Genomic DNA, 23,188 nt, shown 5'->3' with positions numbered 1-23,188 from the left:
GGAGTTGTAGGTTTTTTTGTTTTGTTTTGTTTTGGTTTTGGTTTCTCTAGTCCTGGAACTCACTTTGTGGACCATGCTGGCCAGGAACTCACAGAGATCTGCTTACCCCCGTCTCCCAAGTGCCAGGATTAAAGGCGTGCACCACTACCCAGCTGGAGTTGTAGTTTTTAAGGTTGTAGTTTTAAGTTCTCCTGGTGCTGTCCCAGAAGTGATAAGAGGTAGGGAAGAAGAAAGGGAAGGACGGAGGGGAGAAGAGGAGCCGGACAGGGCCAGCCTTTTCTCAGAGCAGCCTGGGGCATCTAGTCCCTCCTGCCATCTCCAGACGGTGACCAGGTGTCACCAGCATCTTGCAGGGTCGTGGACAGCAGCATGGTGCCAAATTGAATTGAAAGCTGGCTTCCCTCCCAGGTTGGTCTCCATCACTGCCCTCTGGACAGAGTCAATGCAGTTCAGGACACAAGAAGGTCACCTGTTTGTCACAGGGGAAGGTGGGGAGGGGACGTGATGGTTGTTAGCAGAGTTTTAGGACAAGGCTGGGGTGAATTAGGGATCAGTTTGGCTACCTGTCTCGACAAGCCAATTAGGAAGCAGCATGGACAAAGACAGCCACTGTGGCCACCCTGGAACCCTGGAAAGGAGAGATAAAGGGGTTCGGCGACTTCAGTTTATCTCCTGAGGCACTGATGGGAACTGGGCTAAGGGCTGACATGTCTGTGAGTTCTGATGGTTCTGGAATCCAAAGTGGCTGAAGATTAGGACAATGGCCAGTGACTTTATTGGGGCAGGGCCAGGTGGGACAGTCTGGAGCAGGGCATTGTGGGAGCTGACCTTCAGATATTCCCTCACTCATATTTCTGCATCTTCAGACTCTTGGGCCCTGAGCTCAGCCAGGTGGGCAGTACCCTGAGGGGTCAGCACACTGATGACTCAAGCAGGAGTGTGACCTAAAGGAAAGGGACAATACAATGAAGGCCCAAGGCACAGCATGGTGGCACATGCTCTCAATCCCAGCACTGAAGAGGCAGAGGCAAGTGGATCTCCACGAGTTTGAAGTCACCCTGGTCTATACAATGAGCTCCAGGACAGCCCAGCCTAGTGAGACCCTGCCTCAAAACAAACAAAAACCAGAAAGCAAAATGTAAGGAGGGGCGGTCTACAGGCATTGTCCCCCACCTCTTTTCCTTCACGGAGCATTGTCGCTGGGATCGGGATCCAAGGCTGGCTCCCGTGCTTGATCCCCATTCTTGTGAACTCCGTTGAAAGGATTCAGAGTAGAGCAGGTATGTCACAGAGCGAAGTGGAGAATGTTCCTCCTGGGGTGGGAGTGAACAACAAACCGAACAACCAAGGCACCCATCTCCAGGGAGTGGCCAAGGAGCCAAGCACGAGGTCTCATCCACAGTTCAGGTGGGCTCTGTGCAATTCCTAAAGCCCCCAGAACACAGCAGCCTGGTTTCCTTTAGGGTAATTGACGGGTCCACCTGTGTCCTCTCTTACGGGAAGGGACAATCCTAGCCATGTCCTTTTATCGCTAAGCCTGCTGCTAGATAAGGATCTTGCAGGATTTAGACAGTTATCTATTCATGGCTCTTAAGGCAGGTCTGAGACAAGTCTCCACCCGGGCCAGAACTGTGTGACTCAGAGCCCCTTCTTTTGAACTCTAATGAAAGTCCTGAAGTTGCTCCAGGTTTTACCAGGAGCTGGTGATCCAGGAGGGCGTCATATCCTTAATCTGCAGCCCCAGCCAATATCTGAGGCTCTCATACAGCTTCCCTCATGATTGCAAGCTGCCAGCAACAGACAGAGGCAGCATACTCCTTTCTCATTCTCAGAGACAGCAAAGAACCTGCCTCTAAACTTGGACTGTGGCCCTCTCCTTTGTTTCCAATGAGAAACCACTGTCAATAATTATAAGGCCATCCCTGAGGCAGACTCCAGGAAGCCGTAATGTACCAGTTAGCCTCATGTCTAAGCATTGGCCAGAGAGGGCTGGCTTGGCAGTCTGACCCTGATGGATGATGGAGACTGCCCTGCACTCTGTGTGAGAGTCGACTGGGTAAACCGGAATCTGCTAGATTCTTTCGCGTTTGTTTGAGCCTGCCCTTGATCCTCATGGGCAGAGGTGGGTGAGCAGTTGGGACCCCTCCCTCCTGACAGCCCGCCATTTGCCCCGCTTGCTCCATCCTGGCTCTGCTTACTGCTTATTGGTTTTTGTTTTTCAAGACAGGGTTTCTCTGTGGCTTTGGAAGCTGTCCTGGAACTCGCTATTGTAGACCAGGCTGGTCTTGAACTCACAGAGATCTGCCGCCTCTGCCTCTGGGTGCTGGATTAAAGGCATGAGCCACCAATGCCGGGCTGCTGGCAGTTTTGTTTGCTCCAGGTGCACACTGGCAGGGCGGAGATGGGGTGCGGTGGGGCGGGAAGCCTTGATCTTCTTGGCAAGAGGGCTGAGCTCTGCACCCAGGAAGACCGCAAGGGTAAACCTTCCCCTGGAAGCATGTTTGTAACCACTGCCCACCCAGCGGCAGACGGTTGGGTTTGAGGGCTGTGAGTCAAGCAGCCCAAACAGCGTTGGCAAGAGTGGGAGCTTCCAGATGGTGAAGGAAGTCATTCTCTAGCATGCACGAAACCCTAGGGTCAATATCCAGACATAAATTAAACTCTGAAAACAAGTCTGCGTAGGTCACTGTGTTACAGAAAGGAGGCCTTTAATGGAGAAGTAAGGGTACAAGAGAGATTGGCCCAGGGAGGGGATGGGCTTGGACGACCCCTTGGCATGGCTGGTTTGATATGGGGCAGCTGAGGGTAGCCCAGGAGTGCCTTGCCATTTCCCCTCTGAGAAGCTGCGGGTTCCTAATGGGTCCTGCGGTCTCGGCTGTCCATAGAGAACGTGGGTCGCCCCTGTCACAAAGGCTCGTGTTCCAGGGCGGAGAACGCGGGGTGCCGAGCTAGCTGCAGCCCAAACGCTCACGCCGCGATCTACCCGGAGCCACGGGAGCCGCGGGTGGTAAGTTCGGGTCACACAGCGCCCCCTTCTGGGGAAGAGCGGAGCTGGGAGCTACCACAAGCCTGTGGTTGCCACTGCCACCACAAATGCTCCCCAAACTTAAAGAGCTGTATGTCCTCTCTAGCGTCCTCTATATTTGTCATTGATTCATTCATTCAGAGACATATATCACAGGCTGGCCTCGGAGCTCGTGCTGCAGCCAAAGATGACTTTGACATCTGATCCTCCTGCCTCCACCTCCCAAGTGCGGGATTGGCAGGCCAGTGCCACCATGCTCAGCTTTATTCTTGTTTTAAAACAAACTGTGTCACTCACCCAGGATCCCTGCAGAACCCACCTTGTCATTTAAAAGCCGGGAGGAAGTGTGGAGTCCCTGCCCCAGCTGTTAAATGGGAGATGGTAAAGATGGCAGCTAATGAAATGGGAGGTGTTTCAAGGAAACCTGGGTAAGGTCATTAATTCAAGTGGTGTTTGGGAAGGCTCCAGAAACCGTCAAGGCATGGCCCCATGGTCATGCCCTCCTCACCGTAAGAATCTTCTAGCATAGATAGTGGGCTACATTTTCCTTGCTTCTCAGCCTTCTGCCTTCTGCCTTCTGCCCAGAATTCCCCCTCTCTTATTCGGCTCAGTAAGTTCATCCCCCAGAACTCAATCGCCACGAGTTGTTGGAGCTTTTCCACTCTTTCACCGTGGGCTGCCTTCGTAGCATCTTGAGGATGACTCACCGCTCGGCTCCCCACGATATCAAGCACACAGTAGGCACTGTTTGTGTGTCAAATAGACGTGCGCATTTGTACTGCCAGAACCCTGGTGGTTTACAAGCCCCAGAAAAGTCGCTTCCGATTGCTTTCATGAAAGGTCCTGATTGGTGTGATCCAGAGGCATCTTCCGGTCTGACTTTGGTGTCTGAGGTTTATCTCTTCATGTTAGCTTGATTCTTAGGGCCCTGTGGAGATGGCTGTCCGTGGGCCTGACCTCAGGTGCCCAGGTTAAAATTCAGCCTGCAACAAACAGCCTGAGTTGCTGAATGCTCTCTAATGCACAGCGGAGATCCCAGGCCCATGTTAGTGGGCAGAGAATATGCAGATTAGGTGAGGGTCCAGTACTGATAGGCTCTTACCCTCCTCGCTTTCCAGAGTGGAAACTAAGGTTCCAGATGTTCATCAGAGACTGGGAAGGAAATGGAATGGAGCATCTGAACCACTTAGGATTCCCCCAGTTTCGGGACACACCGGGTCTCACAGACCTTTGGGGCTTGTTAGGCTCATGCCCCCTCACCTGAGTGCCTCTGGCAGGTGACATTCAAGTTCTGATATGCTAAAATGCCCCTCTGGGTTGCTGGCTCCTGACCTGAGAGGAGGTGCTCCCAGTGTGTGTGTGTGTGTGTGTGAGAGAGAGAGAGAGAGAGAGAGAGTGGGTGTTACTTTCCCAGCATGCATAAAATACTGGGTTCAATATCCAGCATCACATAAATTGGGTGTGTTGGCACACGCCTATAATCCCAGCACCTTGGAGGTGGAGGCAGGAGGATCAGAAGTTCAAGGTCACCCTTGGATACCTATTGACTTTGAGGCCAGCCTGGGCTAACAGGAGACCATATCAGGAAATCAAAAGCCCCAAAAGCTCCACCAGGGTGCTCACCATCTGAAACCTTTGCGCCCCTTCCTTCAGAGATGTGGGGAGCAGGGTAAGTGACAGGCTGCAGCCATCTGCCCGGGGCCTAATAATAAACTGGAGAGGAAGAAGTTCCAGGCACACTTGGCTCTGGGGGGAGGGGTTCTTGTCACACCCAGCACCATCTGCCACGTCCCCTTTGTATGCCAAGCTGTGGGCGGAGGAGGGGACTGTGAGAAGGGGGAGTGGCCCATAGGTCCTCCCTGCCAGCAGGGGTGGCCCACTTACTTTTCTCCTCTTTTCACTCTGGGCAGGACATTGCTGAGAAACACAGAGAGAAAACAAGAGAGAGAGAGAGAGAGAACGAGAGAGAGGCAGGTGGGCTTGCTGGCTGTGACCTCCAGGACCCAGTCTTTAAGCAGAAGGGACGCTCAGTCCACCTCAGTGCCAATGGTAGGTGATGACAGCTGGTCACTCGCTGTCCCTTCCTGTACCATCTCATTCTACCCCAACACCCCATCTCTGGGTACCAACTTTACAGACGGGAGGCTAGAAGCTCAGGAACACTCCATAACTTTCCTAGTCTCAAAGCAGAGTAGCATTTGAACTCAGGACCCTAAAGAACACCTTTTGAACTCAGCAAGGCACCCCCACAGTTCGACTGTCACCTGGCAGCCCTGGGTGGGTCTCCCCTGTGACAGACAAGCAGATGACATCATCCTGGGGCGGACTTCCCCCTCTACTGGGAGCCACCTGATGGCTTCTCTGACCACCTGGGCCTCCTCTCTCTCTCCATCTCGCCCAGATGAAGAAACATAGGAGGAAGGTCTCTTTAAGTCTTCCGGAACTTTCCGAGAAGGCCAAAGAGCAGCTGGCCGAGGCAGAGCTAAGGAAACTGAGGCAGCAGTTTCGCAAAATGGTAGAGAGCAGAAAATCCTTCAACTTCCGCAACCAGCGCATGATCGCCAACCAATAGTAAGAGGGGTGTTCCCGGCCGGGCCTAGGATACAGCCGGTGCAGTGGGCACCCTGAACCCACCTGGGGACCGGGGACCTTTTACCCTGTGCTCTAGAGATTCATAGAAGGGCACCCAGTGAGAGGGATCCAGGGGCCTTGGGGCCCCCCGGGAGACAGGTGGCCATCAACTAGACCCTGTTCTCCTAGCGGATGCCCCTGTCCCTCTGCCCCACACAAGGTCTAGCAGACACATATTCAACTATCAATCTCAGGCCCAGCACAGGGATAACCTGATTGGTTCAGGTGTCTACCTCTGTCCAACCAGCTGTGGCAGTGTGGCAGTGACGGGGCGGGGCCAGGGGATGCCTCCTTGCGGCAATCCTCCGGCAGGGGCAACCAGGGACGTTCTCACGTTGCCTCTGCAGGGCCCAGCTTTTTGCAATTGGTGGGGGGAGGGTGCGCGGCTGTGAGCCCCCTTCTACAAAGGCAGAAGGCAGCCTCCATCCACCCTCGCTGTCTAGATGACTGGAATTCAGAGGAGGGAGCAGAAGGGATCTTTGGTTTCCCATGGATCTATTTACTCTTGGCGAGGCTGGTCCTTAGGGAAATATCCCTGTCAATTTTTAAAAGAAGTCTTTACTGCCATCTGTTGGGAAGGCGCTTGTTGTATAGAACAAGAGGAAATGTCTAGGTCTGGGGAGATGGCTCAGCCTGACTCTGTCTGATGGCCGGAATTAGATCCGAGAGACCCACAAGGCTAGAGGTAGAGAACTGAGTCCCGGTTTGTTTTCTGACCTGCATTTGCACAGCAGTGCATGCCAGCAACCACGCCCATGTTCATACATCACGCACAAATAAATACACGTTGAAGAAGTGAAGCCTGGAGAGATGGCTCAGCCGTTAAAAGCACTTGTTGCTCTTGAAGAAGATCCGAGTTCGGTCCCCAGCATGCACATCCTGTCACCTGTAACTCTAGCTCCAAGAGCTCTGTCACTCTCGTCCAGTCTCTAGAGGCTTCCACACCCACTCCCATACAAATAAAAACGACATGCATGGTGGTGCACACTTAATCCCAGCACTTGGGAGGCAGGTGCAGGAGGATCTCTGTGAATTTGAGGCCAGTCTAGTCTATGTTGAGAGTTCCAGGCCAGCCAGGGCTACATAGTGAGACATTTAAAAAGGAAAGCATGGACACACTCTTACTGAAAGCCGCCTTACACTTTAGGGCACTGGCTCCCTTTAATCCAGCCCAAGCCTGCCCAACAGTCAGCTGCCTTTCCCGGTAACCACTGTCCTTTGTGTGGGACTCAGCATGTGCCACCTTCCTTCCAATTTAACAAGGTCCCTCTTCAGGAGGCAAGTCCCTGAAGTCTCGGAGAAAGCCAGCTGCTAGGTTTACTGGTCATATATGGCCTCTGCAATGGTAGTGCAGTAAATAAAATGAAGTGTTTTGGGGTCTTGGTGCACACCGGAAGTGGGTCAAGGGTTCACGATAGTGTCTGGTGGCAGTGCAAAGACAGGCATCCCTTGAGCGGTTGTTATTGTCTTTGTGGTCTTTGTAGATTGCCCATCAGTTTCATCCCTGGACCATGGCCCACTGGCTGATGCTTTTTTTGTTTTGTTTGTTATTCCAGGCAGAGTTTTTCTATGTAGCCCTGTCTGTTTTTGAATACATTCTGTAGTCAGGCTGGTTTCAGAGATCCACCTGCCTCTGCCTCCTGTGTGCTGGGATTAGAGGTGTGCGCTACTTGGCTTGGAGCTCCCTGACTAGGAGAGATGGAGGAACAGCTACCTGGGGGGGAGGGGCTGTCCCCCTGCCTTCATGTCCAACACGTGCATTTTTGCATGGTTGCTTAGATGGTCCTCAAGTCCTCACACTTCCACAGGAAATACTTTAACTTTACCAACTGAGCCATTGCCCCGTACCTTACATCCCATTCCCGACCCCCTGAAGGGCTTGATAGGCCCCAGGGCTGTCTTCTAGATGCATGCACTCCTCAGGGAAGGTGGTGTGCAGAGATGGGAATGACTGGGGTCAGGGATATGCAGTTCCAGAATTGGATCCAACTCCTGAGCCCTGAAGCTTTCTCCTCTCACAGGAGGGGGAGGGGCAGACCATCCCCCAGGCTCCTTTTGGGGTAGGTCACCCTGTGGGTTCTGTGAAGGCAGTTTAGGCACTGCTGGTTTAAGTCAGAGCTGCTTCCCCTCAGTAAGGAAATCGAGAATCTGAAAGCTGAGCAGGCAGAGACCACCCTGCTTCTGAGCCTTGTGAAGTCTCCAAAGAATCTAGACCTGAACCAGAAAAACTTCATGGAGCTGCGTTTCCTACTGCAGACCAAAGGGGACTATGAGGCACTTATCACCTCCATGAAGGTGCTGCTGGGAGAGCTGGATGACAAGGTGAGGCTTCCCTGGGAGACTGAGAGAAAGGGGACAGGGACAGCATACCCATGATGCCCTAGGCAGAGCATGGGAGCTCAGCACCATTAACCCTGCATGTGCCTTTGCCACTTCAAGGCTCAGAACCAACCCCAGCATCCTTAGCATCAATTGACACGGGCAAGGTTTCGGTGCTGTAACAAAGATCACCATTGGTTTCGAGTGATGCTAGTTCCCCCCTCCCTTACGCCATGTACCAATCAGGGGTTAGTGACGGGGCTGTTATCATTTGATTCTGGCACTAAGGTGGTGGGTATCTCTCTGGGACATTTCCAGGTGTTATGGCAAGAAAGAAGTTTTCTGGACAGTTTCATGTAGGCCATGGGATGCACATGTCATTCTGAACATGATTCTTTGACTCAAAATAGTCATTCAACACCACCCATGGAGGGTGGTGGTGGCCAAGCTGTGTTCCGATCCTTCCTCATAGAAAAGGGAACTTACCCTAAACTATTGTGTGTTGGAAGTATGTACCTTTTGAATTTATTTGTATTTATTTATTTTTGAGACATATATTTGTAGTCCTAGCTAGCCTAAAATTCACTCTGTAGACCAGGCTGGTCTTGAAGTCAGAGATCCACCTGCCTCTGCCTTCCAAGTGTTGGGATTAAAGATGTATGCCATCATACCTGGCACCCTTACTCTTTTTTTTGTAAGATTTATTTTAAGTTTAATTATGTGTATATGCCTATGCCTGTGTGTGAGCATGTGCATGGGAAAGCGGTGTCCATGGAGTGTAGAAGGCGGCATTGGATCCCCTGGAGCTGAATCATTGAGACAGCTGATGTGAGTGAAGTTTGTGGGAACCAAACTTAAGTCCTTTGCAAGTTCCTTGGGAATGCAACCTAATACCTCCATCACCGAACTGTTTCTAGTCCTTTATTTATCTATTTTAAACCAATATGGTGCCTGAGTAAGACTATCAAGTAGCAAATTACATGAAATTCAAATGCATTTTTTAAAATTTGAACCCTCTGGTCCAACATATCTAAAAAAGGCCCTGTGAAGTTTTTCTGTAAAGGACCCTACAGTCAAATTTGTGTTTTTTCAGCCACAGCACCGTGCACCAAGGCAGTGGCCACAGGCAGTACAGACATGATTGGCTTTTCCAATAAATCTTTATTTGTAGCAATAAGCTGTGGGCCAATTTCCAAAAGGTTGTAGTTTGCAGCCCTTGGTGTGACTGACGCAGTCAGAGATTGCACACATGTGGGAAGTCATCAAGGCTTTGGCTGGGTGATGCTCCGAAATGTGGGCTTCTTGTGTCTGCAACTCCCAGAGCCCCGTCTGTGCAGTGCTGATGGCCTGATTTCCAAAGTGAGGACCAAGTCATGAGAAAGCTCCAGATCCATCAAAGGACAGTCTTCCCATGATGTGTACAGTGGTACCATGCCTGGTCACTTCTGTAAGAGCCCCCAATCCCATTCATTAAAAAAATATTTATTTGTATTGCATGTTCTTGGCTTTTCTTTGTTTTGGTTTTTTGAGACAGGGTTTCTCTGTATTACTTCAAAGCCTGTCCTGGAACTCACTCTGCAGACCAGGCTGGCCTCGAACTCACAGAGATTTACCTGCTTCTGCCTCCCGAGTGCTGGGATTAAAGGTGTGCACCACCAACGCCTAGCCCTTTTATTGCATGTTCATTGGTGTTTTTGCCTGCAGGTAGGTCTGTATGATTGCACCCAACCCCCTGGAACTGGAGTTACAGATAGTTGTGAGTTGCCCTGTGGGTGCTGGGAATTGAACCTGGGTCCTCTGGAAGAGCAGCCAGTGCAGTCCCATTCATAAGCAGAGAAACTACACATGTAGGGAATGTCCAGATGGGCACTGAGAAGTCACCAGAGGTGTCACCAAAGTAACTGGAGGTGTTCTTAGTTTAATTGGGTTAACAACGAAGTTTCATCACTCAGAGGCCAATGCCGTTTCTTGTAGAAACCATGGCTGTTGGGGCTGGACAGATGGGGGAAGTTTTGGTTCAATAGTGGGAAGATTCATACTCAGAGCCAAGAGTCTTTTTCTTTTCCTCCCTGGATGAGTGAGAATAAATCAAATTGTGGTGGCGGGGATCAGGGAGCCAAGCCAGAGCTCTGTTTACAGATGAGTCTGCCTCACTTTTGCTTTAGCCCATTCCTCTGTGGAATCATCAGTCTATGCCCAGAGGGGTGGACAGATGCTGATGCAGCCCAATGCTCCCCAACCCCATCTCCTTCAGATTGTTCAGATGGAGAGGAAGATCATCAACCAGAGACAGATCTTCTTGAAGACGCAAGAGGCCAATAACCCCCGGAAGCTGCAGAAACAGATCCATGTTCTGGAGACCCGACTGAACTTGGTAGGCAAAGAGCTGTTCTCTGAACACCACCCCCATTCCTTATCTCCCCTCACACCTACCCTCATCTCCACCCTCACCCCTATACCTTACAAAATGAATATTTTGGTAATATTTCCCAAAACCTGATCTGTATTGATATTTTTCAGGCCAGACCCCAATTTTTTTGTCTTGTTTTGTTGTGTTTGGTATTTTTGAAACAGGGTCTCTCTACATAGCCCATAGCTCTGACTGTCCTAGAACTCACTATGTAGACCAGGCTGGCCCCAAACTCATCAAGATCTGCCTGCCTCTGCCTCCCAAGTACTGGGATTAAAAGCATCTTCTAAAGATTTGATTTGATCAAGATCCCTGGAGTTTTTGAATTCTAAAATCTCCTCTGATTAGCTGCTCTTAAGCAGAGGTGGCTTTTCCTCCAGAGGGATGAAGGAGACACATTATTATAGTTGGGCTAGGCTGGCACTCGGTGAACAGCAGCAGGACCCTGATGTCCTCCCAGGAAGGGAGCCTCCCATTGAAGCACAACCTCCCCACAGGTCACTGTCCACTTTGACAAGATGCTGACCTCCAATGCCCAGCTCCGGAAGGAGATTGAGGATCTCCTCTTTGAGAAGGCTGCCTATGACCATGTCTACCAGCAGCTTCAGCGGCGTATGCAGACACAGAAGAGGACCATGAATGTAGCCATTGAGCAGTCTGCCCAGGCCTATGAGCAGAGGTGCTTGGGAAGGCCCAGCTCCCAACTCAGCACCCATTTGCTGCTCTTAAATGCCAGGACCATAACTTACAACAGCTGCAACCCTGGACACTGACCATCAGGGTGCCATATACCTTGGTGTTTCTATCTTCTCCCCCACAGCATGAGGAAAAAGTGTCTCCCTTTTTCTCAGAACAAATAGGGAGTCTGTGCAGGGCAGGGCAGACAGGGGAGCTGGGATTCCAGCTCTCTGTCCCCTACATGGTCCCTGGGTCTGTTCTGGGGGCAGGTCTTTATCCATCTAAGTCTTTCCTGGCATGGAACGTGCCATGGAGAGAACAGGCCTAAGAGTCAGACATGTCTGAGGATGACCCCTCCCTCCATCCTCCCTGCATTGTTGTAGGATCCATGTAGGTAGTAAAGAGCAAGAACTCATCTATGAATGCAGATAGTAAGTAGTGATGAGATGATGAAGGTGATGGTGATGATGGTGGTGGTGATGAGGATGATGGTGGTGATGATGGTGAGGAAGATGATGGGTGGTGAGGATGAAAGTGATGATGATGGTGGTGATGATGGTGATGAAGATGATGGGTGGTGATGAGGATGATGGTGGTGAGGATGGTGGTGATGATGGTGATGAAGATGATGGGTGATGAGGATGGTGGTGGTGAGGATGGTGGTGATGAGGATGATGGTGGTGATGGTGGTGGTGAGGATGGTGGTGAGGATGGTGGTGATGAGGATGATGGTGGTGATGGTGGTGGTGATGATGGTGATGATGATGGTGGTGAGGATGGTGGTGATAGGGATTATGGTGGCAATGGTTGTGATGAGAATGATGGCGGCAGTGATGGTGTTGATATTGGTTATGATGGTGGTGATAGCGGTGGTGACTGTGTTAGTGGTGGATGATGGGACTACTGATGCAGATGTTGCTAACAGTAAAGAGGGGGACAGGATACTTCCTGTGGGTGGTCTAGACTCACAGCTTTGGTAGGGTCCTAAGTTTGGTGCCCACCACCAGGAAAGAATTGCAGAGAACCTCAAACAAACCCATGCTCACTGGGCAGACATGCAGTCCTCTGGAAACTAAGCCCCACCTGCCATTTCCACACAGGGTGGAAGCCATGGCTCGGATGGCCGCCATGAAGGACCGGCAGCAGAAAGACATCTCTCAGTACAACCTGGAGATCCGTGAGCTGGAGCGCCTATATGCTCACGAGACCAAACTCAAGTCTTTCCTGCTTGTCAAACTCAACGACCGCACTGAATTTGAGGAGCAGGTCAAGAAGGAGGAAGGTATAAGCCACAGTCTCCCTGCCCCTCTCTTTCTCTTATAGTAGGACTGTCAATCATAGTCAATAAAAAGAGCACACCTGGTTAAACTTAAATCTCAGGTGAACAGTGAACACACTTTTAGGATAGTTTGTATCATGCAGTACTGGGGACACTTTTACTGAGAAATGTTTGCTTCTCAGATACACTGAGAACTTATTTTGACTTTTGGAAGTACAGCTGCCTTGTGATTTATATGTAACTGCTTGCCTGTGTGTCTGACAGCTGCAACCTGCAAATGTCTTTTCACCTTGAGGCTGTCTGTAGTTTAGGGGAGACCCTGCCTGGGTCTGACGGCTTGCTTGAAGTCTTGTCAGGACTCAGCCTATGGTGATAGTCATGGCTGGGATGTACTATGTGAAATGGTAAAAAAGCAAAATGATCAAATGGAAAAGCCACAAAGGGGGTGAGAACTAGGGGCAGCTGCCCAGAAAGTATATTTGGTCTTTGTTTTTTAGCTTTTAGGGATTGAGTTCAGGCCCTTCTTGTGCAACTAAGTATGCACTTCCTGAGCCACACCCAACCCCTTATATGTGTTCTGTTTCTCCTGCCTTTTCCTACCTTATCACTTGGGACTGTGTTGCTACAAGTGTTTCTGAGAAATCCCGTGTATGTCTTACTCTCTAAAATAAATCAAAGGCCACAAAGAGATTTTTCTTTTATTTATCTTTTGGGCCTTCTTTTCATCTATCCATCTACTCACCTCTCTCGTCCAAACCACTATCGTCATCTCCTCTTCCACCCATCAACCCCCCCACACCCCTGTCCATTTACAGCTAGTTTGTGTAAGCCTCTACTCTAGGTACCTGGCATTCCTGGTTTCCATGTGACCCTTGGGATTAGGCCAAGAAGTAGGCATTCCTACAGCACCCCAGCTCCAGAAAAGGACCCTGTGGCTCAAAGTTAACACATAACCTAGCCAAGGTGTCCACAGCAACTAAGTGGACGTTTCAAAAGTCCATTCCAGATATGTCCACTGCTGTCAGCCGTAATGCTGGGAACCGCTGGAGACCTCACAGGCACACCCGAGCCAGCATCTCTTCATGAACCTGGACTGCACTGGTTCAACTATGTTGTCTGGCCACCAAGCCCCAGGGAATCCACCTGTCTCCCCCTCCCCAGGTTGGGATTTCAGGCAAACATTACCACACTCAGCTTTTTACCTGTTCTGGGGTTTGAACTCAGGTCCTTGGGTTTGTGCCGCAAATGATTCACCAGATTTCAAGCCCCTCTTTAGATATTTCTGATGTGGGTCACAAGCAAAATTGCCCCATCTCCTGGCAAAGCGCCACGCCCTCCCCGAGACAGTGATGAGAACAAGGAGCCGTGTCCCTTTCCACACCTCCTGTGATCATTCTCTCTCCCCTCCCTCTGCAGTTAAGTCCAAGAAACACGGGAAGAAAAGCAAGGGCGAGAGCTTTGAGAGCTACGAGGTGGCGCACCTGCGGCTGCTGAAGCTGACGGAGAACGGGGATCTGAACCAGCTCACCAAGGACTTCCTGGCCAAGGAGGAAAAGAACTTTGCCCGCTTCACCTATGTGACTGAGCTCAACAATGACATGGAGACCATGCACAAGAGGACCCAGCGGATCCAGGTACCTGGCTTGCCTGGGAGGGCAGGGTCTGCCTGTCCCAAACTGTCTTCCCCAGGGTGGTCCCCGGCATAGCCACTTGCTCTGCAGACAATGTCCACGTGCCCTGATTCTGACAGTGAGTTGTGTCCCTGCCCCAGTCATGACAGTCACCCTGAGGCAGGTACCATCAACTCTGGGCTATGAGGTAGGATGGCACTTTAAAATTTTCTTTTATGTGTATGGATGTTTTGCCAGGCTGTGCACCATGTGCATGTAGTACCCACAGAGGCCAGAAGAGGGCGTCAGACGTCCTAGAACTGGAGATGGTTGGGCGCTGCCCTGTGGGTGCTGGGAATCAAACCCTAGTTCCGGCTGCCAGAGCAACCAGTACTCTTAACCTCTGAGCCATCACCCCCATTCCTCTACCTTGGGATTTGGAGCTCAACAATTGAGCTATGCTTGCTGTCTAGATATGGAGCCCCAGGGACCCTCCTGTCTCCCCATCTCCCAGACTAGGGTTACTAGTGCATGCCGTGATGACTAGATTGTTTGCATGGGTTCTGGGGATCGAACTCAGGTCCTGCCTTTGGCCTTAGAGTGGGAGGGAGATGGTTAATGCTTATCTTGGACAGGCCCCTGACAAAGCCCGGATGAAAAGAACCCCACTGCCTTTACCAAATGCACAGTCTCATACTCACCCGGCTTGTGGGCCTCCTCAGTGCAGACCACCTAATGCCACATGCCAGCCCATTCAGTGAGGGCTCCCAGCCCTCCTGCAGTTGCTATTCCTAGCTGCATTACACACCCCCTCCTCCAATGGTCCCCCCTGACTGTGCCCTGCCCCCCTTCTGAGGAGGTCATGTTCCTTAGGCCCTGACCCCCCCCCCGCTGTCACCTGGGGAATTCATCATGCCCCCCCCCCCATGAGGCCCTGTCGTGTCTATGGGGGCAAATCCCCACTTGTGGGGTATGTTGGAGACAAGGTCCCAGCCCCTTGTCCTCTCCTGTTGTTCAAGGTTAACTGGCCTGTCCCTTTCCCAAGGGCTGCTGTCTCCAACCCCACCTCACCGCAGGAAGGCTGGGCACCCGGCTTCAGCTTTTCTTTGGGGTCCATTGTCTCAGTATCTGCAAGCCACAGGGAGGGACTCAGTGACTCTTTGGATTGTCCTGGCTCCTGCCAGGACTGTTACCCTGGGGCCCTGGCTGCCTTCTTGTTTTGCTTAGTGTTTTTTGAGCAAGGCTGCACGAGGTAGCCCAGGCTGGCCTGGAACTCACAGCAATCCTCCTTCCTCAGCTTGGTGACCGCTGAGATTTCTGGCATGAGTCAACAGGAAGCATCTTTGCTCAAACAAGGATTTGGGTTTTATTTATTATTTGTTTATTCGTTTATTTATTATTTTGTACACATCCAGCTTCAGTCTTCCTGGGGTCTGAGTCATGGGTCCATCCTCTCTGATTTGTTAAGATTTGTTAGTAATGGAGTAACCGTCAACATTTAAAAAGCAGAGCATTCCACACAACCCCCCAAATTTTCTAGTTTCTCTGGGGACATCAATTCTGACACGAAGTGCCAATTTGTGTAGGCCACTGTGGACCTTGAGTGGATTGCCACTGTCCTCTGGTGGCTGTGTGTGGTATGGCAGGAAGGTCTTTGTGGTCCAGGCTGTTCTGGAAGGAGAGCTGTGCGGCCTCTGACTGGATTGGAAATGTTCACAGCACACGGACCTTTGAGGGCTTGGGATAAGGTGGGCTTTCCCTCTATTGGCCTGTTTCTTCCCTGTTTGTACTGTGATGCTGGGACTAGCACTGTAGCCTCCGGGCTCTTTGTTTTGTTTGCTTTAGAGAACTGTAACTTAGAGGTTGGACCTTGTGTCTGTTGGGGAAAAACTGCACCCCAAACTGCGCACGTCCAGGCCACACACCACACCCATGGCATTTAGCCATTTGTGTGCTCGCCACCTCACAACACACACCCTTTGAATTTATTATCAGTGGTTGATTTGTCCCCTCTTAGAAAGTGTGTCTCCTCACTGGAGTGGCCACCTGTGCCAATCTTCTATTATTGAGAGGAGACCAGAGATAGGGACTTCTGTGTCACACTGAGTCACACTGCACTGGGACTGGTCAGAAAGGCTGGGTCTCTGCCTGGCTCCAGACCTGGAACTTGAGTGACCCTGGCCATCTGACTCAGATTCTTGTGAGAGCTTGAGAGACTCTGGGCTAAGCATCGGGGTCCTGTGAAGCTGCCACTAGTGACATGTGACTGTTTAAATTCCTTACACTGTAATACAATAGAAACCCCAGACGCCCAGTGGTCCCCAGGGCCCACCTTTGTCTGGTGACTACAGAATTAGTGCAAGTAGAATGTGAAGGATTGTATTGATTGCTCTGTTCTGGATGGTTCTAAACCTGTGGGCCGCCTAAGACGATCAGAAAACACAGATATATACATTAAGATTTGTGACAGTAGCAGAATTACAGTTATGAAGTAGCAGTGAAAATCATTTTAAGGTTGGAGGTCACCACAACAAGAGGAACTGGATTAAAGGGTCACAGCATTTGGAAGGTTGAGAAGCACTACTCTAGATAGTTCTAGATGATTCTCAGGGAGGATGAAGAAAGAAACTCCTGAGGAGTAGGAGGGGGTAGAGGAGGCTCCTTCATGGGTTACCCAGCACTGGAGCAGGGTTAGATGCGCGGGGAGGGCAGCTGCCATTTTCCCCTCACTGGTCCCCTTCTGCCCTGAGCAGGATGACATCATCAACCTGCGGTCACAGCAGCAGTCTTCCCACGAGGGCACCCGGAACATCCTGAGACAGATGGAGGTGAGCTGGGGCGGAGTGTGTGTGTGTGTGTGTGTGTGTGTGTGGTGGGGGAAGCCCCTGTCTGTTGTCACCTGTCCCTTGTTGGCCAGGTGGCCCGTCCTGACATTGTCCCTAATGCTGGGTGGCGGTGGCTGGTGGTGGCACACTCCTTTAAACCCAGCACTCGGAAGGCGGGTGATCTCTGAGTTCAAGGCCAGCCTGATTTACAGAACTAGTTCCAGGACAGGCTCCAAAACAATACAGAGAAACCTTGTCTTGAAAAACCAAAAAACACAAAAACAAAAACAAAAAGATGACTCCCTTTCCAGGGGGTTGAACCCCATCCCCGGGGCTGCAATTCTGCCCTGACAAATATGTCTCCTCCGTGGCCCAGCTCCACCATTTTCCACCAGAATTGATGACCACAAACTAACCTCCTACACCCTTTCCTCCCCCCCCCCCCTCCTCTCAGGAATCAAACCCAGGACCTCCTGCATGCTAGTTCCTCCCTCTGCCACTGAGCCACAGCCCACACGCAAATGCTTCCTGGTCTAGTCAGTAGAGCCCAGTCTATGTGTACTTCCCTGGCCCCGCCTCCCTTTATCACCCTGGGGAACAGGTGCCATTCATGATCTTTATGTTTTTCAGGTGAGAAAACAGGCTGGCAGAGGTCAAAGTAGCTTGGCCAACCCTAGGGAGCCAAGATACCCTAGGGTGTGGGTTTTATTTTGGGGGACACGGGTCTTACTGTGTGGTCCTGGTGGTCTCAGATTCACTATGTAGGCAAGGTTGGCTTCAAACTCAGAAATCCTTCTGCCTCTGTCTCCCTGGTGCTGAGACAGAAGGCATATGCCAGTTCCATCTTCCTTGCTGATGCCCCGGGAGTCTGAGAAAGCTAGACATTTATTTTTTGTTAAAGAGGCCGGAAATTGGCACTTCCAGGATAGGAGGGTGGGTGTCCTTGTGATGTCATCTGCCACCCAGACCCTTCTTGGTGTGTTGCCGCGCCCAAGCGACCCGGGTACCGAGCTGGCGGAGGGTGTCGGGATTGAAAAACACTTAACAGACCACCACGAGAAGTGAAGAGGAAGCTGCTGCCATTTATTACAGAGAGTAACGGGCTTATATTCCTAAGCCAGGGGACGGGCTAAGCATAGGAGGAAGTCATGCATCACCCACACCCGGGGTCAAGGCTTGGGCACTGCACACCGGAAAGTTATGAGAACAACCTTGTTTGATCAACCTTGAGAGCACAGGAGTTCTACAGCTGGGTGGGGAGGAAGAGAGCTGTAAGGGACAGGTACTTAAACTTCCCAATAGTGTGTGGTTTACCATTCCAAGGATGCCTGGTGGCTACATTACAGCAGCCCTGTAACACTACACAGCTCCAGGCAGAAAGAAGGTGGGGTATAGCTGGTTTCTTTCCGGCCTGGTCCCGCAGCCGTTTAGCCCCAAATGAACACACAGAGGTGTCTGTTAATTATAACCTGTTGGCTGATGGCTCAGGCTTCTTATCAGCTAGTTCTCTCTTACTTATTAACCCTTTTCTATTAATCTAAGTATTTCCACGTGGTCTTATCTTACTGGAGAAGGGTCCAGACCTGTTATTCCTTCCTCCGACACACGCCGTGCCCCCCTTACTCTCTCCTCCTCCCTCTCATCACCCCACCCATACTTCCTGCCTAGCCAATCAGTGTTTTATTCATCAACCAGTTAGAGAAACACACATATACAGAAGGGCACCCCATCAGTGGGGAGGTGGTGACTCTGAGTCAGGAAGCTCCGGGTGTTTCTTGGGACACTTGAACAATGACTGTTTACAGGACTTGTAGCTGGTCACACTGCCACCCCTGGGGTAAACAGGTTTTCTCACGAAGGTGTTGGGAAAATAAACAATGCACGCAGGGTAAGATGTGAATCCCGCCTGACTGGATAGGTGTGGATTGCATGCCTGTGATACCCGTGCTCAGTAAGCCGAGGCAGGAGGGATCCAGAGCTCCAGGACAGCCTGGGCTATTCCTGTTCAAACCGACAGTTCCTACCCCTGAGCATCTTCCCTTCATTTCTGTCCTGTATCCTGACCAGGCTGGTGGTGCCATTCTCAGCTCCGCCACTAGGAGGCAGCAAAGCTCAGGCCAAGGAAGAAGTTCTGTGGCTCAGACCCACGGTGGGCTGGGGAGCTGTTGTAGTTCCCTCTGCTTGTAGCCTAGAATCCCAGGTTCTTCCCTGGGGTTGGGACTTCACTGGTGTCCCCTCTTCTTGGCCCTGTTTTTACTGTTTCCTGTCTTCATGGGGTTGTGGTGGTAGCCAGGGGATCATGGAGGGTGCAAATACCCCAGCAGGAAAATCCATCCCAGGATCTATGGACTCTATGGGATGTTTCCACCCCTGCTGAAGGCTATCTCCACCTGTCATGCCAGAGCCCTCCCCACCCCTCCCACTTCATCTCCTCTACTCAGGAGCCCAGGCTAGGCACTCAGAGCCATCACTTATCTTTGAGACAGGGTCTTACGTACCACAGTCTGGCCTCAAACTCACTATGTAGACAAGGATAACCTTGGACTCCTGATCTTCCTGCCCCCATTTCCCAAGTGCAAGATTTCCAGGCATGCACACCACACCGGCTTTACACAAGTGTTCCACCTACCCACCAGGCTACATCCTTAGCTGCCTTTTCTTAATTTTGTTTGCCACTGACAGAAGTTTCATTTCTTTGATCACGTGCCCTCTGGGGATGCAAACCTGTCTGGGACACACACACACACACACACACACACACACACATACACAGAGTCACCTGCACAGAGTCCCCAGCCTCAAGCCCGGTCTGGTGTCTGTCTGCCCCCAGGAGAAACTGAAGAAGACCACCGAGGATGCAGACATTTTTGAGAACAGATACAAGGAGATGAGTAAGACCCTGGAGTATCTCAAGAACTCAGTGGAAAAGCTGTTTAAGAAGATTAACTGTGATGCAACGGAGATCCTGGGGAAGCTGGGCGAGACTGGGAAGATAACTGACACCAACCTTCAGCAGTACTTTGGTGAGCTGAGATGGGCCCCACCCAGCAATTAGGGACTCTTTCCATCATGTTCTGTGACCAGGCACAAGAACTCTTTCTTTCTGTGGTTGATAGTGAGCATGGTCCTGCTGCAGCCTGCCTGGGTTCAAATCCTAATTCTTTGCCTATAAGCTGTGTGACTTTGGCCACATTCCTGACCTTCTCTGTGCTCAGCTTCTTGCACCCCCAAAGCGAGGGTAAACTGAGGAACTATCTCATTGGGTTATTGGGAGGATTAAATATGGTATAGTTGGTGATGATTCCAGTTGATGCGGGAGAGCAGTTTAGTGAAATTCAATGCCCTTAATGAGAAAAACTAAACTAGAAGGGAGCTTTCTTACACACATACACAAGCACTATACTTGTACATGCGCACACACACCTGCACACGTGGATACACATGGATGTGCACACACACAAGGCGCCCACACAAACATTACACACACAGACATATGCACACACATGCACAAAGACATGTTCAAACACGCTCAAACACTATACACACATGCAAACAACACATACAGAAGCACATGCATGAGCATGCATGCACACACACATGTGCCTATATGCATGCATGTATGCATTCCTGTTCTCACACATATTTGAGCCTCATGTTTTTTTCTCTAAGGTTAGGAAGATGGTGAGGATGGAACTCCCATTGAGCTTATTTAGTGCTGTATAGTAATCCTTGCCAAGGCAATAAGACAAGAAAAAAAAAAGAATAAAAATCCTGATTGGAAGGAAGGAAGGAAATGAAGTGCTCAGAGCGGGGCCTGGTGTGTAGCAAATGCTTGCTAACTGCCTTCTGCATTTCCAGGTTTGGCTTCAAGCCCAGGGTAAAGAGGGGGCATGAAAACTCAGACCACGACAGGTTGGCATGAATGGTGCCTTCTGTTCTTAAATTTTAATTCACAGAGCCTGGAGAGATGCTTAGTAGTTAAGAGCACACACTGCTCTTGCAGATGTCCTGATTTTGAATCCCAGCACCCATATCAGGTATCCCAGGCAGAAGGAATGGCATAAACAAAGGCCTGAAGGTCAGGCTGCCCTGACCTTTAATTTATAGTGGAACACTGGTTTTCAGCCTTCTTATTGTCAACATCCGGGGAACCCATTTTGGACCATGCTTTCCAAGAAACCGTGATTTCTCGGTGCTTTGCATGTCTTACACCTTCTGTGTAGTTCCATGAGCTGCTCGACCTACATGTGTTAGAGTGAGACAGCCTTGGAGGTCAAGCTCCCATCTTCCCTCTGTTACAACCATGGCCACCCAGGCCGGCAGCCTTGACCTTGAACCTGTTATCTTCCAGCTATCATAGAAAAGAAGACTAACGACCTGCTGATTCTGGAGTCCTTCCGGCGCCTGCAGGATGCGGAGGGACCCGATATTGATGTCCCACAGCCCTTTATCAACCCCTTCTGGGGTGGCTCTGCCCTCCTCAAGGCCCCAGAGCCAACAAAGGTGGTGCCCCCTGTGTTTGGGGCAGACTCCTTCAGTGACAAACTTGAAGAAGGTGAGTTCTTGGTCACTGCCACCAAGGCAGGCCGATAGATAGAGTCCCTTAAGGAGCCTGAGTTCCTACAGGGTCTGTGGGCCAAGCGTCACATTACTTCCTTGAGTGGCATCACACTGTGTGAGCGCTCATCACACAGGGTTGGGGGTGGGGTGGGGATGGAGGGGGGTGAGGTCACTTGTTTGAAAACACAGATGGGAATAGACACTTAAGGAGAACTGAGGGTCAGAGTGGAAGTAGAAACATGTTCACTGCGGTCCCAAACCAAGCACAAGCAAAGAACCCTACACACACACACACAATCACACACACACTCAATCACACACATAATCACAACATACTCAACCACACACTCACACTCACACACAATCACACACACACTCAATCACACACACACTCAATCACACACATAATCACAACATACTCAACCACACACTCACACTCACACACAATCACACACACACTCAATCACACACACACTCCCACATACAATCACAATCTCACACGTACAATCACACACGCACAATCACACACACACAATCACACACACACTCAATCACACACATAATCACAACATACTCAACCACACACTCACACACAATCACACACACAATCACACACACACTCCCACATACAATCACACACACACAATCACACACACGCACAATCACACACATAATCACAACATACTCAACCACACACTCACACTCACACACAATCACACACACACTCCCACATACAATCACACAAATCTCACACGCACAATCACACACGCACAATCACACACACATTCAATCACACACACTATATACACACACTACACATGCTCATAAACATACATTCAAATGCACATATGCAAATACACCTACTTGCACACTCATGCACACTCACACACTCATAAACACATACTCATTGACACACATACTCATATACACTCAAACATACCCTTATTTATATACACACTCATGCACACACACACATATACTCAATCATACATATACTCATACACACACATGTAGACACACATACACACACATCATAACCTCTTAAGTCAGTCAGAACTTAACACACAGTGGAGTACTATGCAGCCACTAAAACGAATGTTCCTCTGGGTAGCGAGCGGTAGCTTGGCAATCAAACGGAGGCTGTGCTGTACAGCTTTGTCATTGACATTAAACCAGCATGCCCTGGCTCTTGCTTGGGATTCCCTGATAACACATCTCTGCCTGGAGCTCTGGGAGCACTTTCCACCCCATGACCATCCCAGCATGAGGGAGTGACATTGTCCCTGGGGAGGAAGCGAGCTGGGCATCAAATCCCAGCCCCTCACAGTGCTCTGTCCTGGGTTCAGTGGACTATCCCCTGGACCACAGTAGCCTCCGGCAGCTAGTCTTGGAGAACCTCCTTCAGAAGGACCGTAGCAAGGACCCACAGGACACCCTGTCGGAGAAGGGGGACGAACTAAGGCCCAAGAAGAAGGTGATAGGTTGAGCTGCAGGTGGCTGTGTTCCATACCCAGAGAGAATAAATGTTTTCTTCTGAGCCGCGGCCTTTACTGGTGCTGTGCTGAGGAGCTCCGAGAGCTGGGAACCAGCTCTACAGCGGTGGGGTGGGGGCGAGAAGGATGGGGCTCAAAATCCAGGTGCTTCTGTAGATAGTTCTGAGTTTGGGGGGCTCTGATCCCCCAGGACCCACCTTTTGAACCCCAGCTTCCTGCAAGGGGCTCATAGATACCTGTAGCAGAACTCTCTCTGCAGACCAGGCTGGCCTCAAATTCAGAGATCCACCTGCCTCTGCCTCCCGAGTGCTGGGACTAAAGGCATGCGCCAGGAAAAAGTCATTTCTTTTTTGAAATG

General features: G+C 50.6%; 1 protein-coding gene across 1 annotated transcript; it reads left to right on the top strand.

Moving 5' to 3' along the window:
* The first annotated feature begins 5,417 nt into the window (after positions 1–5,417).
* On the top strand, positions 5,418–22,874 carry Ccdc63 (coiled-coil domain containing 63). The gene is made up of 11 exons (XM_051176663.1): positions 5,418–5,596; positions 7,789–7,978; positions 10,230–10,349; positions 10,883–11,064; positions 12,164–12,345; positions 13,686–13,688; positions 13,759–13,976; positions 16,706–16,780; positions 19,608–19,800; positions 21,129–21,332; positions 22,684–22,874. The coding sequence occupies exons 1-11, from the start codon at positions 5,427–5,429 to the stop codon at positions 22,821–22,823; spliced, it is 1,677 nt and encodes a 558-aa protein (XP_051032620.1). The 5' UTR covers positions 5,418–5,426; the 3' UTR covers positions 22,824–22,874.
* Positions 22,875–23,188: the final 314 nt, after the last annotated feature.

This window comes from Phodopus roborovskii, unplaced genomic scaffold (assembly GCF_943737965.1).
Source record: "Phodopus roborovskii unplaced genomic scaffold, PHOROB, whole genome shotgun sequence".
In the NCBI taxonomy this organism is placed as follows: domain Eukaryota; kingdom Metazoa; phylum Chordata; class Mammalia; order Rodentia; family Cricetidae; genus Phodopus; species Phodopus roborovskii.
The sequence above is the reverse complement of the archived record's forward strand: the minus strand, read 5'-3'. Positions and strand labels throughout refer to the sequence as shown.